General features: G+C 35.6%; 1 protein-coding gene across 4 annotated transcripts in view; it reads left to right on the forward strand.

Annotated features, from left to right (window-relative positions):
• tax1bp1a (Tax1 (human T-cell leukemia virus type I) binding protein 1a) overlaps window positions 1-14560 on the forward strand; it is a 58609-nt gene that overhangs the window by 16998 nt on the left and 27051 nt on the right. For 3 of the 4 annotated variants that reach the window (XM_061882455.1, XM_061882456.1, XM_061882457.1), the window contains exons 3-5: window positions 3650-3752; window positions 4545-4735; window positions 4822-4977. In XM_061882455.1, the coding sequence (XP_061738439.1) occupies window positions 3650-3752; window positions 4545-4735; window positions 4822-4977 (450 nt within the window). Of the gene's footprint in view, window positions 1-2163; window positions 2217-3649; window positions 3753-4544; window positions 4736-4821; window positions 4978-14560 lie in introns of all 4 variants that reach the window. The other variant, XM_061882458.1, reaches the window with a different exon arrangement.

Raw genomic sequence — 14560 nt, forward strand, 5'->3', positions numbered from 1 at the left:
AATATCTTGAAATTTTTAGGCCATATCGCGATGTACGATATATATCTCGGTATTTTACCTTAGCCTTGAATGAACACTTGATGCATATAATCACTGCAGTATGAGTCTGTGTCTACATTAATACGTTCTTGTTCATACTGCATTAATATATGCTAATTTTAAACTTTCATGCAGAGAAGGACCTCCCACCTAAGTCAATTGACCAAAACTGTATTTATGAAACAGTTATTAGCAGGTGACTTTTCAAATGACGCGACATATTAGCAGTAATGCTACTTTTGATAGCAACGCTTGTGCCCCACACTTAACAAATTAAAGTTGTCTATTCGACATATTCCCACTTGAAGCCGAACCACCGCCAGACAATGGACCCCCTGCTGTTTTTCTTGGGAATTATTTTTTCTTTCATTTGTTACCAGACTCGCACCTTCTTTCTCTCGTATTACCACTCGCACGGCTTTTCTAGCATCTCAGCTAATGATACCCATGCTGCTACTTCTCTGCTCCGCAGGGGCGTATACGTATGTGACATATGACGTGACAGTATGAGACGTATATAAGAAGGTGCGCTTACAGTCTGTGAGAAGGAGACACAAGAAGGAGCTGGAAGAGCCTGTAGTGTAATGCCCGCAACTAAAAGCAACTGCGTGAGAACGTATACTCGAATATCACGATATAGTAATTTTCTATATCGCACAGAAACAAACCCGCCATATATCGCGTATATCAATATATCGCCCAGCCCTGGTATCATTGTCATGTAGCATTATCACTGGAGGACAAGGCTAAATGTGTTACATACCGAAAGCAAGCCAAAAGCAGGCACACAAATAGCTAAGCTAGCCGTTAAGCGAGCTTGTAACAACGCAAATAATTGTGTGCTCAGTAAAGTTTAAGTAGTGTAGAGAAAGAACGCAGTTAATATCAGGAATTGAACAAGTATTATATGAAAGTTTTAAAGGACTACTAGATAATAGTTTCTGATTTTTGTTTAATTATTGTGTACTATTCACTGTGTTTTGCTCAAATAATTTTATGCAATTACAGAGAATAACGAACTAGATATTGTTAAACTGTCAATAACACACACCATCAATGAACTGAAATATGTACAGTTAACACGTCATCGTTATTAGCTGATCTCACTCATGGATGGTCAGAATCGACAGCATAAAACCCTGATCAGAACATCCAAACTAATGTAAATACTATATGCAGTCTATAATACAGTATATTTATAGGGATATTAGTTCCTCTTTTTGGTCAGCCTACAATTTCAATATTCATAAATTGAAGTTTGTGCAAAAGTTGATGAAAAAGAAAGGATATTTCCAGTGTAAACTGGCATCACCACTGTGAATTGCAGTACCATTGCAGTGGCATGTCCCTAATTTAGTGTACAGCTAAACATGGTTGTCATATTTCAGTTGCGTGCATGCATCCTAACTTGCTGCATACCACCCAACTGTAATACACGTCCCGTGTAATGGCTGATTGGGCTACAATGGAAGTGCAGCTGTGTAATGGCAGAAGCATGCATGGCACATGTCGAAATGAAGTGTGCGTGCAGCGCAGCCATGGAGAGAGTGTGCCATTTTGGGGTGACAGATTTACGACGCAGGATCCAAGTTATGAAGTTCACAAATTTCATCATCTGCCACTCGGCAACATGAAGTGTATTCACTTACATCACCCCTTGCCATTTTCTGTCAAATTTGCACCTTTCTTTTCCTTATCCCCCTGCTACATTTTTTCCCCATAGTGCGGTTGATCGCAAGCATTTTACACACACACACACACACACATACACACAACTGCAAACATAGCTGCTCCCTCTTACTCTAGCTGCCCCTCTTTTTTTTGCTGCAATAGGTTTTTTAGGTATGTGGGTTTACATGTTTCCATTCTTACCCTCATTGTGGTGATGTTTTCGTTGCGGGTTGTTTCTATGCAGATTATGCAACAACAAAAAAATGAACTAATTACCGCTAAAGTGTAACAAAAACAATTATGGGTGCTGATCTAGGTTTGATCTTTTTTTTTTCTTTTTCTTTTTTTTTTTTTTTTTTTTTTTAGCTTTTTTGGACGTTTCCCACAACAACTCTGTGATTATTGCATGAATCTTAATGACATTGACCAATATTTTCCTCATTGTGTTGGCAGACGTGATGTGTTCTGTTGCTGTTTTTAGAGCACATTGTGCAGAAAAGACGAGGGTAATTACCACAAAAATTTTGAAAATATTTTTTGGTGTTGATAAAGATTTAATTTTATTTTTTTACTTTTTTGTTTTAGCTTCTTTCGGGTGATTTCTCACAATGTTTTTGTGATTCATGCATGAATCTTGGTGACATTGACCAATCTTTCCCTGATTAATTTTGGCAGAAGTGATGCTTTTTTGCTGTGTGGAACAGATTATTCATAAAAAACTGAACTAATTACCACTAAAGTGTAACAAAAACAATTATGGGTGCTGACCTAGGTTTGATCTTTTTTATTTTATTTAATTGTTTTAACTTTTTTAGACATTTTCCACATTGCATGAATCTTAATGAAATTGATCAATATTTTCCTCATTGTGTTAGCAGAGGTGATGTGTTCTTTTGCTGTTTTTAGAGCACATTGTGCAGAAAAGACAGGTAATTTTCACAAAAATGTTTGAAATATTTTTGGTGTTGATACAGATTTGATTTTTTTTTTCTTTTTTTTTCTTAGCTTCTTTTGGGTGCTTTCCCACAATTTCTTGGGGATTCATGCATGAATCTTGATGACATTGACTAATCTTTCCCTGATTGTTTTGGCAGAGGTGATGGGTTTTTTTTGCTGTGTGGAACAGATTATTCATGAAAGACTGAGCTATTTTCCACCAATGTGTAAAAAATAGTTGGTGCTAATACATATTTGATCTTTTTTTGGTTGATTTTCCACAATTAGTTGGTCATTATTGAATTAATATTTTTATTGACCAATCTTTTCCTCATTGTGTTGGCAAAGGTGCTGATTAGTTTATTTGCAGTTTGTTTATTTGCATGAAGAGTATTCAGAAAAGACTAAATTCATTTCCATTAAAAGTGTAAAAAAAATGTTGGTGCTGATACAGATTTGATCTTTTTTTGGGTGTTTTTTCACAATTACATGGTGATTATTGCACGAATATTGATAACATTGACCAATCTTTCCCTGATTGTGTTTGCAGAGATGATGGTTACTTTCCTTGTTATTGATTTATTTGGAATACGATTATTCAGAGAAGACTAGTATCCACAAGAGTTTGAAATAAAAAAAATTGGCGCTGATCCAGATATGATTTTTTATTTATTTATTTGGGATGATTTATTTATTGTTTCATTAATATTAATGCTATTGACCTATATTTCCTTTGTCTTGACAGAGGTGATGTTTTCCTTGCTGTTTTTTTTTTTATTTTCACGCAGATCATTCAGAAAAGACCAAATTCCACAAAGTGTAAATCAAATATTTTGGTGCTGATCCAGATGTGATCCTTTTTTGTTAATTTTCCACAATTACTTGGTGATTATTGCATGAATCTTAATGACATTGACCAATGATTTGAAGATTGGCCTGTACATACCATGTATGAATGGTTGCGTATTTTTCTTACATTTTCTTGCATGTGGTGTGTCCTCAGGTGGGCTGGAGTACAGCCAGAGATTACTACACCTTCCTGTGGTCTCCTATGCCTGAAAACTATGAACCAGGAAGTAGTGTGCACAGGACGGTGGTGTTTCAAGGTACCCAAGTCGAACGCACACACACACTGATTTAAACCTTTTCCAAAGTAACCCCTCAATTTTATGACACATAAAGCAAAAAGCAGTACTTTTTAATAAGAAAACGTAACCGCAAATGTCGGCCTGGGACCCTAAGCACCTCTGGAACCACACGTACACACACAGCCACAAACACACACACACACACACACACGCACGAACACTGCAAACTGTTTTTACTAGGCTGGGAATGGTGAGTGAAAAAATGAGAGCATACTGTGGTGTGTCGCCAATCAGTAAATGGGATTTGAAGCCACACTTAACCCGTCCATCTCGGAGAAGCAGGCAAGCTATTTGAAATAATAGAATAGAATAGATTAGAATAGAAAGTACTTTATTGATCCCTGTGGATAAATAAAGTATTCATAAGGGCAAAATGTGGTCAAAGTATGGACAGAATTGAACTTGGAATTATTCATAATTGATAGTAACAAGTGTGCAGGGACCGTCTACAAAGTGCAAGGCAAAAAAAAAAATGGAAGGAAGAAGATGCTACCACCGGAATGACATAGTTTTTTTGACAATAACGCTTCTATTTTCTTTTTTATTGGTTTGGGTTGCAAGGCAAACAAAAACAAAAATGGAAGGAAGAAGATGCTACGACTAAAATGACATAGTTTTTGCGACAATAATGTTCTATTTTAATTTTTATTGGTTTGGGTTGAAAGGAAGATTAAGTATGAACACTGTGTAGTCTAGCAAGATATGCTATCTGTTGATGAACACAATAGATCCCTTCTTTTGTCTTAATAGGTTACTATGTTCCCAAGTCCGACGGGGAGTTCTACCAGTTCTGCTACGTCACTCATGCTGGCGACATCAGAGGGGCCAGCACTCCCTTCCAGTTCAGGTCAGCAACGCCCACTGACGAGCTGCTGACCGTCACAGAGGACGACAGCAACTCGGATATACTGGTGGTCACCACCAAGACCGGCCTGCTGGAGGTAGACATCACGCAATCACACAGTCAACCATACAGTCCACATGTGTTGCATCTCGCTAATTTCCTGCGCCGCTTCCTGCTCGGCAGCGTGTGGAGGAGGCCCAGCAGGAGCGCAGGGAGCTGCTTGAAGCCATGGGGGTCCTCCAGGAGGAAAAACAGCAGCTGCAGGACGAGCAGAAGCGACTGGCCCGGGAGCGAGAGCAGGAAAGGGAGACATGCTGCCTGCTGCGCACACACAACCAGGTTGGACACTGGAGAACGCAGACATAACACTCCACAAGTTAGATGGAAGGTGTGCTTTCAGGTGTGTGAGTGTGTACATAGACAGACACATGCAGCTGGAGTCGGTTCCTCACCACTGATCACAGGTCTGAGTGCTTCAAAGGATCTGCTTTAATAAATCTGCATCCATGCTAAGAGACACACAAGCAGCTGCAGCATGTGTGTGTGCGACTGTTTAACTTTATGTGTGTGTGCGCGTGCACGCCAGTCTTTGTCTCCCCTGCTTTAACGAGCTGACTCAGTGGGTCAGAACGAAATTGCGACTCCTGTTTTCCCGGGCATCTGGCGTCAGGGCCGATGCCATCGCAACCACAGAGTGAACAAACATGACGTCAAACACGCAACCGGGTCCTACACCGCTGGCCTCCTGTAATGCGCACGCACGCACACTCGTTATGGCACCCCCCTACAAACACTTTTAGGCGCTGTGTGGAATGAGAGGAGGGTAGTCCACTAACCCGCCTGCCTAAAAAACAAGCCCTGCCCAGAGCAAGGGACAAACACCTCTCAGTCACGCAACAGCTTTCTGACTATTCATTTCCTTCTGTATGTCAGTTACTTATCCAGGGTGTACGCCGTCTTCCGCCCCAGTGCAGCTGGGCTAGGCTCAAGCACCCCCTGCGGCCCCGAGAGGGACAAGTAGTAGAAAATGGATGGATGGATGTGTCAGTTTTACCTTCGGTTCAAGCTATGATCAAGAGCCAAGGTGGAAAATGTGCTAAAATATTTAATGCAGGTCAAAGAAAAAAGTAACTGATTTAAAACATAACAAAGATCTCATGTGTACTGTAAAAAAAAAAAAAAAAGATATCAAAACAGGTGTTGAAAGTAGGGGAAACATTTTATCAAATTTATAAAATATTATAATATTTATTGGATATTTTATATTTAGGTTTTTTTGCTAAGTAAGGACTGACTTAAAATGTGGAGAATATTAGTGAAACTAGTGTTTTTCTTTTATATATTTTTTTTATTGGGTAACTATTAGGGTTTTTTTCTACTGGGTAAATACTTATATTTAAAATGTGGAGAATATTAGTAAAAATAGTTTTTTTTTTTTTTTCTATTGGGTAAAGACTGAGATTTAAAATGTAGAAAATAGTACAACTAGTGAAATCTTTAAATTTAGGGGTTTTTTTACTAGGTAAAAACCGAGATTCAAAAATGTGGAGAATATTTATTAGAACTGGTTATCTTTATTATTTCTTTGCACTGCCTAAAAAAATAAATTTAAGATATAAAGAAAAGTTATTAGTTTTACTAGTACTTTGTTTTTATTTATTTATTTTTTTACTGGGGGATATTTAAAATGTGGAGAATATTAGTAGAAATTGTGATTTTTTTTTTTAATCGTGTTTTCTCTACTTTGTAAAAAATTTGGTTTAAAATAGGGAGAAAGGGTATTACGGGTAGTTTAACCAGTGATGTATTTTCTACTGAGTAAAGAATGAGATTTAAGATGTTTTGAATGTTTGTTAGTATAACTAGTGATTTATTGTATTTAGTTTTTATACTGGGTACATAATGATATTTAAAATGTAGATAAAAGTTATTAGAATAACTATTACTTTTTTATGTTTTTTTTCTTTTGGGTAAAGATTTAAAATGTGGAGAATATTTAATGGTAGAACTTGTGAGTTTTTAATGTAGTTTTTTTCTACTGGGTAAAGACTGAGATTTAAAATGTAGAGACTAATAGTAGAACTAGTGAATTCTTTAAACATTTTTTTTCTACTGGGTAAAATTGAGATCCAAAAATGTGGAGAATTTTTTTTAGAACTTGTTATTTTTTTGGATTATTTTTGTACTGCATAAAAAATGTAATTTAAGTTTTAAAGAAACTTATTAGTAGAATTAATAATGTATTTGTATGTCTTTTTTACTGGGTAAAATTTAAAATGTGGAGAATAATTAAAATGTTTTATTTGATCAAGTATTCATCTATTGTGTAAATAATTGTTTCAATATGGAGAAAAGTTAATATTGGTAGTTGAACTAGTGATTTATGTTCTACTAGGTAAAGAATGAGATTTAAAATATGTTGAATGTTTGTTTATTAGTAGAAGTAGTGATTTTTTTATTTAGTTTTTTTCTACGGGGTAAATATTGATATTTAAAATGTAGATAAAAGTTATTGGAAAAACTATTCATTTTTTCAGTTTTTCTATTGGGTAAAGACTGGGATTTTAAATGTGGAGAATATTTATTGGTAAAACTATTTTTTTTAATGTAGTTTTCATTGACTGGGTAAAGACAGATTTAAAATGTAGAGAATACTAGTAGAACTATCCATCCATCCATTTCTGCCGCTAGTGATTTTTTAATGTAGTTTTTTTCCACAAGGTATTTACTGAAATTTAAAATGTAGAGAATATTAGGAGAACTAGTGATTTTTTTAGATGTACTTTTTTTTCTTCTACTGTGTAAAGACTGAGATTTAAAATGTAGAACTAGTGATTCTTTTTATTTTTATTTTTCTACTTTGTAAAGACTGAGATTATAGAGAATATTAGTAGAACTAAATAAATCTTTTAATATATATATTGTTTTCCTACTGGGTAAAGACTGAGATTTAAAATATATTGAATATTAGTAAAACTAGTAAATGCTTTAAATATTAGGAACATTTTAGTAAAACTAGGGATTTTCTTTTATTAATATTTTTCTATTGGGTAAAGATGTATTTGTTACTTTTGTACTGGGTATATAATTGGATTTAAAATGTAGAGAATATTAATATAACTAGTGAGTTTTTTTAAATAAGAATTAAAATTTTGAAAATATTTTGACTAGTGAATTCTTTAAGAAAAATTATACTGGGTAAAAACTGAGATTAAAAATGTGGTGGATATTTATGTTTTTAAACAATTTTTTGCACTGCATAATAATTTAAGATGTAAAAGCAAGTTTTTAATAAAAATGGTAATTTTTTTTTATTTTGTTCTTTCTACTCGATAAGATTTAAAATGTGGGGAATATTTATTAGTAGAAATTGTAATTTTTCTAAGTTATTTTCTACTAATAAGGTTTACAATATGGAGAAACGTTATCATGGGTAGTTGAACTACTGATTTATTTTTTACTGAGTAAAGAATGAGATTTAAAATGTGTTGAATGTTTATCAGTATGACTAGTGATTTTTTTAATCAGTTTTTTTCTACTGGGTAGATATTCAAAAAGTGAATTATTTATTAGTAAAACTTATGAATTTTACTAACGGTTAAAGACTGCGATTTAAAATGTAGAGAATATTTATTAGCAGAACTAGTGATTTTTGGATGTGTTTTTTTTTCTACTGGGTAAAGAATGATATTCAAAATGTAAATAACAGTTATCAGTAGAACTACTAATTTTTATATTTGTTTTTTTTCTCCTGGGTAGAGATTTAATATGTGAATAATAGTGTTTGAATGTGAGTGTGAATGTTGTCTGTCTATCTGTGTTGGCCCTGCGATGAGGTAGCGACTTGTCCAGGGTGTACCCCGCCTTCCGCCCGATTGTAGCTGAGATAGGCGCCAGCGGCCCCCGCGACCCCAAAAGGGAATAAGCGGCAGAAAATGGATGGATGGATGTATTACTAAAACTCATGATTTTTTTAAATGTAGTTTTTTTTTCAAATCGGTAAAGACTGAGATTCAAAATGTGGAGAGTACCTATTGGTAGAAGTAGTGAAATTATTACTATTGTTTATTAACTGCTAATTGTCTAACAGGCGTATGACGTTCATCATGTTATCAACTTTGATACTTGTGTGCTATCGCCCTCTAGTGGCCCTCGCCGTTGCGGGCCCAAAGTCAGAGCAGGATTCTTTGAGTTAGACTTTCTCTTTACTCTTTTATTTTTTTATTTTTACAATGGGTAAAAATGGCCATAAATTACAGGGAAAAACATGCTCATTGCTTTTTAATTCAGCTGCCCTGACGGTGTGTATGTCCCTATATCACTTGTGTATGCGACTTCTGTTACGAAAGTTGTCACGCCTGATGAAAATATCCTTTATGAGTTTTACATGAGAACCTTAGTACATTTTTTGCAGCTGCTAATTTTATGACGGTACTTTTTATAAGGTCTTTATGTACTGCTAAAGTGCTTCCCAACCAGCTGCCATAAAGAAATCATCCAATGATGTTCACAAGCCCTAGAGAGACGTGGCCTTGGGGCTTTCACTGTGCGCATGTCCTCTTGAGGCGCCACCGTCCCCACATGTCCTTAAAAAGTGCAGAAGTATCTGGGTGTGTGTGTGTGTGTGTGTGTGTGTGTGTGTGTGTGTGTGTGTGTGTGCTGGCAATAGACTGGAGGCTGTGCAAAGATGTTGTTCTGTGAAAAGCGATATTAGCCACGCTTGATTTACTGTCCTTTGGTACTGATTAGCCACAGGTTCAAACAAGTCACTTCCTCAGAGGGCGCACCACGTGAAGAAAAACTGACATTACATCATCTGTCACACAGTACGAGCCACTTGACATATGTTCTTCCTGCATTCCCTTGCAACATACCGCTGCTGCTATTCATGTCGAACTAGAACATAACTTTCTCTCAAAATGCTCCAGCAATCACACGTACAAATATAGTTCATCCCCGGCCTAGAAAAGCCACTTGAATGGTCCATGGGCGATTAAGGTGTGAAAGAAGGCTGAGCAGGTGAAACACAGAATAAATAGCTCTTTCAAAATATATAATGGCACACTTGCACATAAGGAGTAAAAAAACTTGTAAAGCAAATAAAAATCTATATTTAAAACTACAAATAGTGAGTTTAGACAAGAGAGAGGCTCATAACAGCACCTGCTGCTCGTTGAGAAGAGCAATATGTGCTTTAATTTCAAACTCTCCACTAGAGTTGCACGATGTACAATACAAATGATATACATTAGGCCTACGAAAGAGCTTTTAATACTGAGGTTATAGCGTGATAAAGCATGTTGATGACACATTGAAGATGTGTCCAGCAAATATGACAGCGACAAGCAAACAGACGCGTCCTCAACGCAATTGCTAGCAGTTGATGTCCTTCCACAGAGCAAAGCCACTTCTAAGTCAGTAATCATCGCCTCCATGGCAGCAAATAAACTGTGCTTCTTACAATAATCATTATCACTCAGCTTGCTGCGAGGTTTGTTCTCCCAGGATGCAAACGGACTATTACGGACAGGACTTGAAGGTAGGAACATATTTATTAATTAGTTAATCCTACACATCACAAAAGACAGGAACTAAAACAAAAGGAAAGCTTGTTTTTCGCACGAGTGGCTAAAGAACCAAAAAACTAAATGCAGGAAACATAGACGCTAACACTTAGCATGAACTATGGACATAGAACAAACAAGACTTAACATTGCATGAAACAACTAACGTAACTATGGCATAGCACAACATGAAACTGTGGCATGAAACCAATATTGACGTCAGCACGACTGACTGGCAAAGGTGGGCTTGAATCATGTCTCTTGATTGGAAACAGGTGCGTGTCCCGAACACCAGAGGCAGGTAAAAATCTTAAGTCGCCATGGTAACTAAAAAAAACAAGGGTGCACATAAACAGGAACTAATGGAGTCTTAAACTAACAGAACAAAACAAAAACATGATTTGGACCACGGATCATCACAATCATTCAAATTTTTTGACTTTCACCCGTATATGGTCGACACTACTTATTTATTATCAAAAAATATTTTTGCCTTATTGTCAGAGGTGGGTAGTAACGCGCTACATTTACTCCGTTACATCTACTTGAGTAACTTTTGGGATAAATTGTACTTCTAAGAGTAGTTTTTATGCAACATACTTTTACTTTTACTTGAGTATATTTATAAAGAAGAAACGCTACTTTTACTCCGCTCCATTTATCTACAATCAGCTCGTTACTCGCTACTTTTTTTTTATCGATCTGTTAATGCACGTTTTGTTTGTTTTGATTTTGTCAGACACGCATTCAAAGTAGGAACTACGCATGCCTGCGTTTCACCAATCAAATGCAGTCACTGGTGACGTTGGACCAATCAAACAAAACCAGGTGGTCACGTGACCATCACACGTCGAATCCGACCTAAAAAAGTTGAAAAACCTATTGGGGTGTTACCATTTAGTGGTCAACTGTGCAGAATATGTACTGTACTGTGCAATCTACTAATAAAAGTTTCAATCAATCAATTAAAAGTGTAAAGGAAAAAAGACACTTTTTATTTCAACCGTACTTCCCGTCACAAGCCTAAAGACTGATCGCACAGTTCCTGTCTTCACAATAAAAGCGCCGCTCCATCGCCCCTGCGCTAACAAAATAAGAGTCTCCGAAAGCCAGCGCAAACAAGCGAGCAAGTTACGGAGTTTGCCGCCAACGTATTTCTTGTTAAGTGTATAAAAACGAATATGGAAGCTGGACAAATAAGATGCCAAAAACCAATGACTTTCATGTGGTATTAGACAGAAAAGAGGAACTTTTTTTCTCCTCCATTTGAAAATTCCAATCAATGCAAGTCATCAGAATCAGGTAATACACCAACTTATATTCTTGTCTTCATGAAAGATAGGAATCTATATGTCAAACATGCTAGTATATTCGTTAAAACACCTTTAACATTTCAACAAAAACGGCAAAATAAAAAACTATAAATTATATATATATATATATATATATATATATATATATATATATATATATATGATATGTGTGTGTATGTATATATGAGGTAGATCACCTCAACTTGGTAATTTATTAAGTAATTGATTAACGTTGAAAAACTTATTGGTGTGTTACCATTTAGTGGTCAATTATAGGGAATATGTACTGTACTGTGCAATCTACTAATACAAGTTTCAACAAATCAATCAATAAATGCCTACTGAGCCTATGGTGCTGTTAAATTATTGTGGCTCAATTTGCCTTAATTTTTTTATTTTAATGTATTATTATTTAATAGATATTATTTTTTTAGTTGCTTAAGAGATATTCCTGGCTATGAATTTGCTCATTGCTATTTTTATGTTTTTGTGCATTATTAGTTGCCGTAATTATTAAACGAACAGGTTACTCATCAGTTACTCAGTACTTGAGTAGTTTTTTCACAACATACTTTTTACTTTTACTCAAGTAAATATTTGGATGACTACTCCTTACTTTTACTTGAGTAATAAATCTCTAAAGTAACAGTACTCTTACTTGAGTACAATTTCTGGCTACTCTACCCACCTCTGTATACATATATATATATATATATATATATATATATATATATATATATATATACACATATATACACATATATATATTGGGGCTGCAACTAACGATTAATTTGATAATCGATTAATCTGTGGATTATTACTTCGATTAATCGAGTAATAATTGGATAAATGAGACAAACTACATTTCTAACATTTCCAATACATTATTTAAAAAAACAGCATACTGGCACCATGTCCTTTCGACTTGCCAAATAAAACAAGGCAAGTGTTACAAAAATGTTTTTTTTTTTTTTTATAAAGTGCACCATTGTCCTGCACAATTGCAATAATTTTGCTAAGGGAAATTTCAAACCTGGCTACTACCTATTCCAACCATTCTGCAATGTTGGATGCTGAATGTCTTTCCTCTAGTGGCATGGTGGTAAGGGAGATTGACTTCATATTCGAGTCTCCAATGTAGTGGCATGTATTGCCAAGGTAGGCTACACTTGTCCAAACTTCAGTAGTGAGAGCAATTTAACTTTGGGTGGGATTTATGTCGGTCTACACTGCATGGAATGTCTGCTAGTACTTCCTCTCCATTAGTTTTGGTCAAATGAGGGAGAAAGAAGTCCTTGATTACATTTTTCATTAGGGCCCCGAATTCACAGCCTAATAAGACCCAGGACAGCTGAGTGGTTAACACTGTTGACCATCAAGCAAGGGGAACTGGGTTCAAATCTCAGTAAGGACTCAGTGTTTCTTTTTCAGTAGTGAGACAGGTACTCAATTAAATATGTTATTGGGGCCCGAAATCTTCCTCCAAGAAGACTAAGGATAGCTGAGTGGTTACAGTAGCTAGCTCACAGTCAAAGAGTGCAAGGATCAAATCCCTGCCAGGTTCACTGGTAACGCTGAAAACTCCAGCAGCAAGTGTAAATGTTTTATATTATAGCTCACTGAGACAGGTTCGCGATTAAATATTTCATTGGGGCCCGAAATCTTATTTAAAGAAGACCAAGGATCGCTCAATGGTTAAAGCTGCTAGTTCCCAATCAAAGGGCACTGGGTTCAAATCCCAGGCAAATTGATTGGTAACTAGGAAAGCTATTGTTTTGTATCATAGTTTACTGAGACAGGTTATCAATTGAATATGTCATTAGGGCCCGAAATCTGTCTATATGAAGACCAAGAATAGCTGAATGGTTAAACAGCTAACTCCCAATCAAAGGGTCCTGGGTTCAATCCCAGTCAGGTCGATCGGCTTGCCAAGTCAAAGAATGCAGGAGTGGGGACGCCGGACAATGTGGGGTGTATCACATCCCCCACACAAAGTAAAGCTAAGTGGTAGCTGGTTAATTAACTTAAGGTTAAAAAGGTAAGTATGGGTAATAATAATAACAAATAGTCTATAGTCCAAAAGTCTAAGGGTAACATCGGGGGTTAGCTCCTCCTGTGTGCTGAGGCTAAAGTTGGTAAGTGGACCATCGGTAATACCTGGCTGGGATGGGTGGGAATAGGAACATGAATAATTAATCATTGTGAGTGTTGACCAATCAGCTCTCCTCGGTCTGACCAACAAATAGTCAATTAGTTAAGAAAAAATTTAAAAAAGTACCAATAAGTACAACAAATTGGAATAATTGAAGAGAAAAAATTTCAATTGGATAATGAAAAAGAAAAAAAAAGATTGGATGAATAAAAAGAAGGATGGATAATATTATAAAACACTATTAAGAAAAGTTAATTGCATATCATTTATTAAAATTATGCTTTATCTTTTTTTCATCATCAAATTATTCATCATTTATATTTTTTATTATTCAATTGCAGCTAGTCAGGAGGATTCGTCCACCCATTTATTTGTCTTTTGTTTTTCATTATCAAATTAGAATTTTTTCTCTGTTCCATCATTCCAATTTGTTGTTTTGTTTTTTTTATTAACTAATTGACTAATTGTTGGTGACTACTCCTTACTTTTACTTGAGTAATAAATCTCTAAAGTAACAGTACTCTTACTTGAGTACAATTTCTGGCTACTCTACCCACCTCTGCTTATTGTTGACAAACACACCAATTGGTTCCTGGACACAGGAGGGCTTCAAGAGCAATTTAATTTATATTGTTACACTGCCATCCTGTGTTTTTGTCTGATTATAATTGAGATAAAAAAAAATTAAATAATTCAATGATCTTGAACAATGGCCGTATCAGTATCAGCATTGATATGACCGATACTTCCCCAGTAACTACTGTAACACTACACGTACATTACAATAGGTTTGACAAAATAATACAGCCAGAAATGACACAATCAACTGCCCTGTGTTTTTGTCTGATTATAATTGAGATCAAAAATTTAATAATTCAATGATCTTGAACAGG

The sequence above is a fragment of the Nerophis ophidion genome, linkage group LG21 (assembly GCF_033978795.1).
Source record: "Nerophis ophidion isolate RoL-2023_Sa linkage group LG21, RoL_Noph_v1.0, whole genome shotgun sequence".
Classification (NCBI taxonomy): Eukaryota; Metazoa; Chordata; class Actinopteri; order Syngnathiformes; family Syngnathidae; genus Nerophis; species Nerophis ophidion.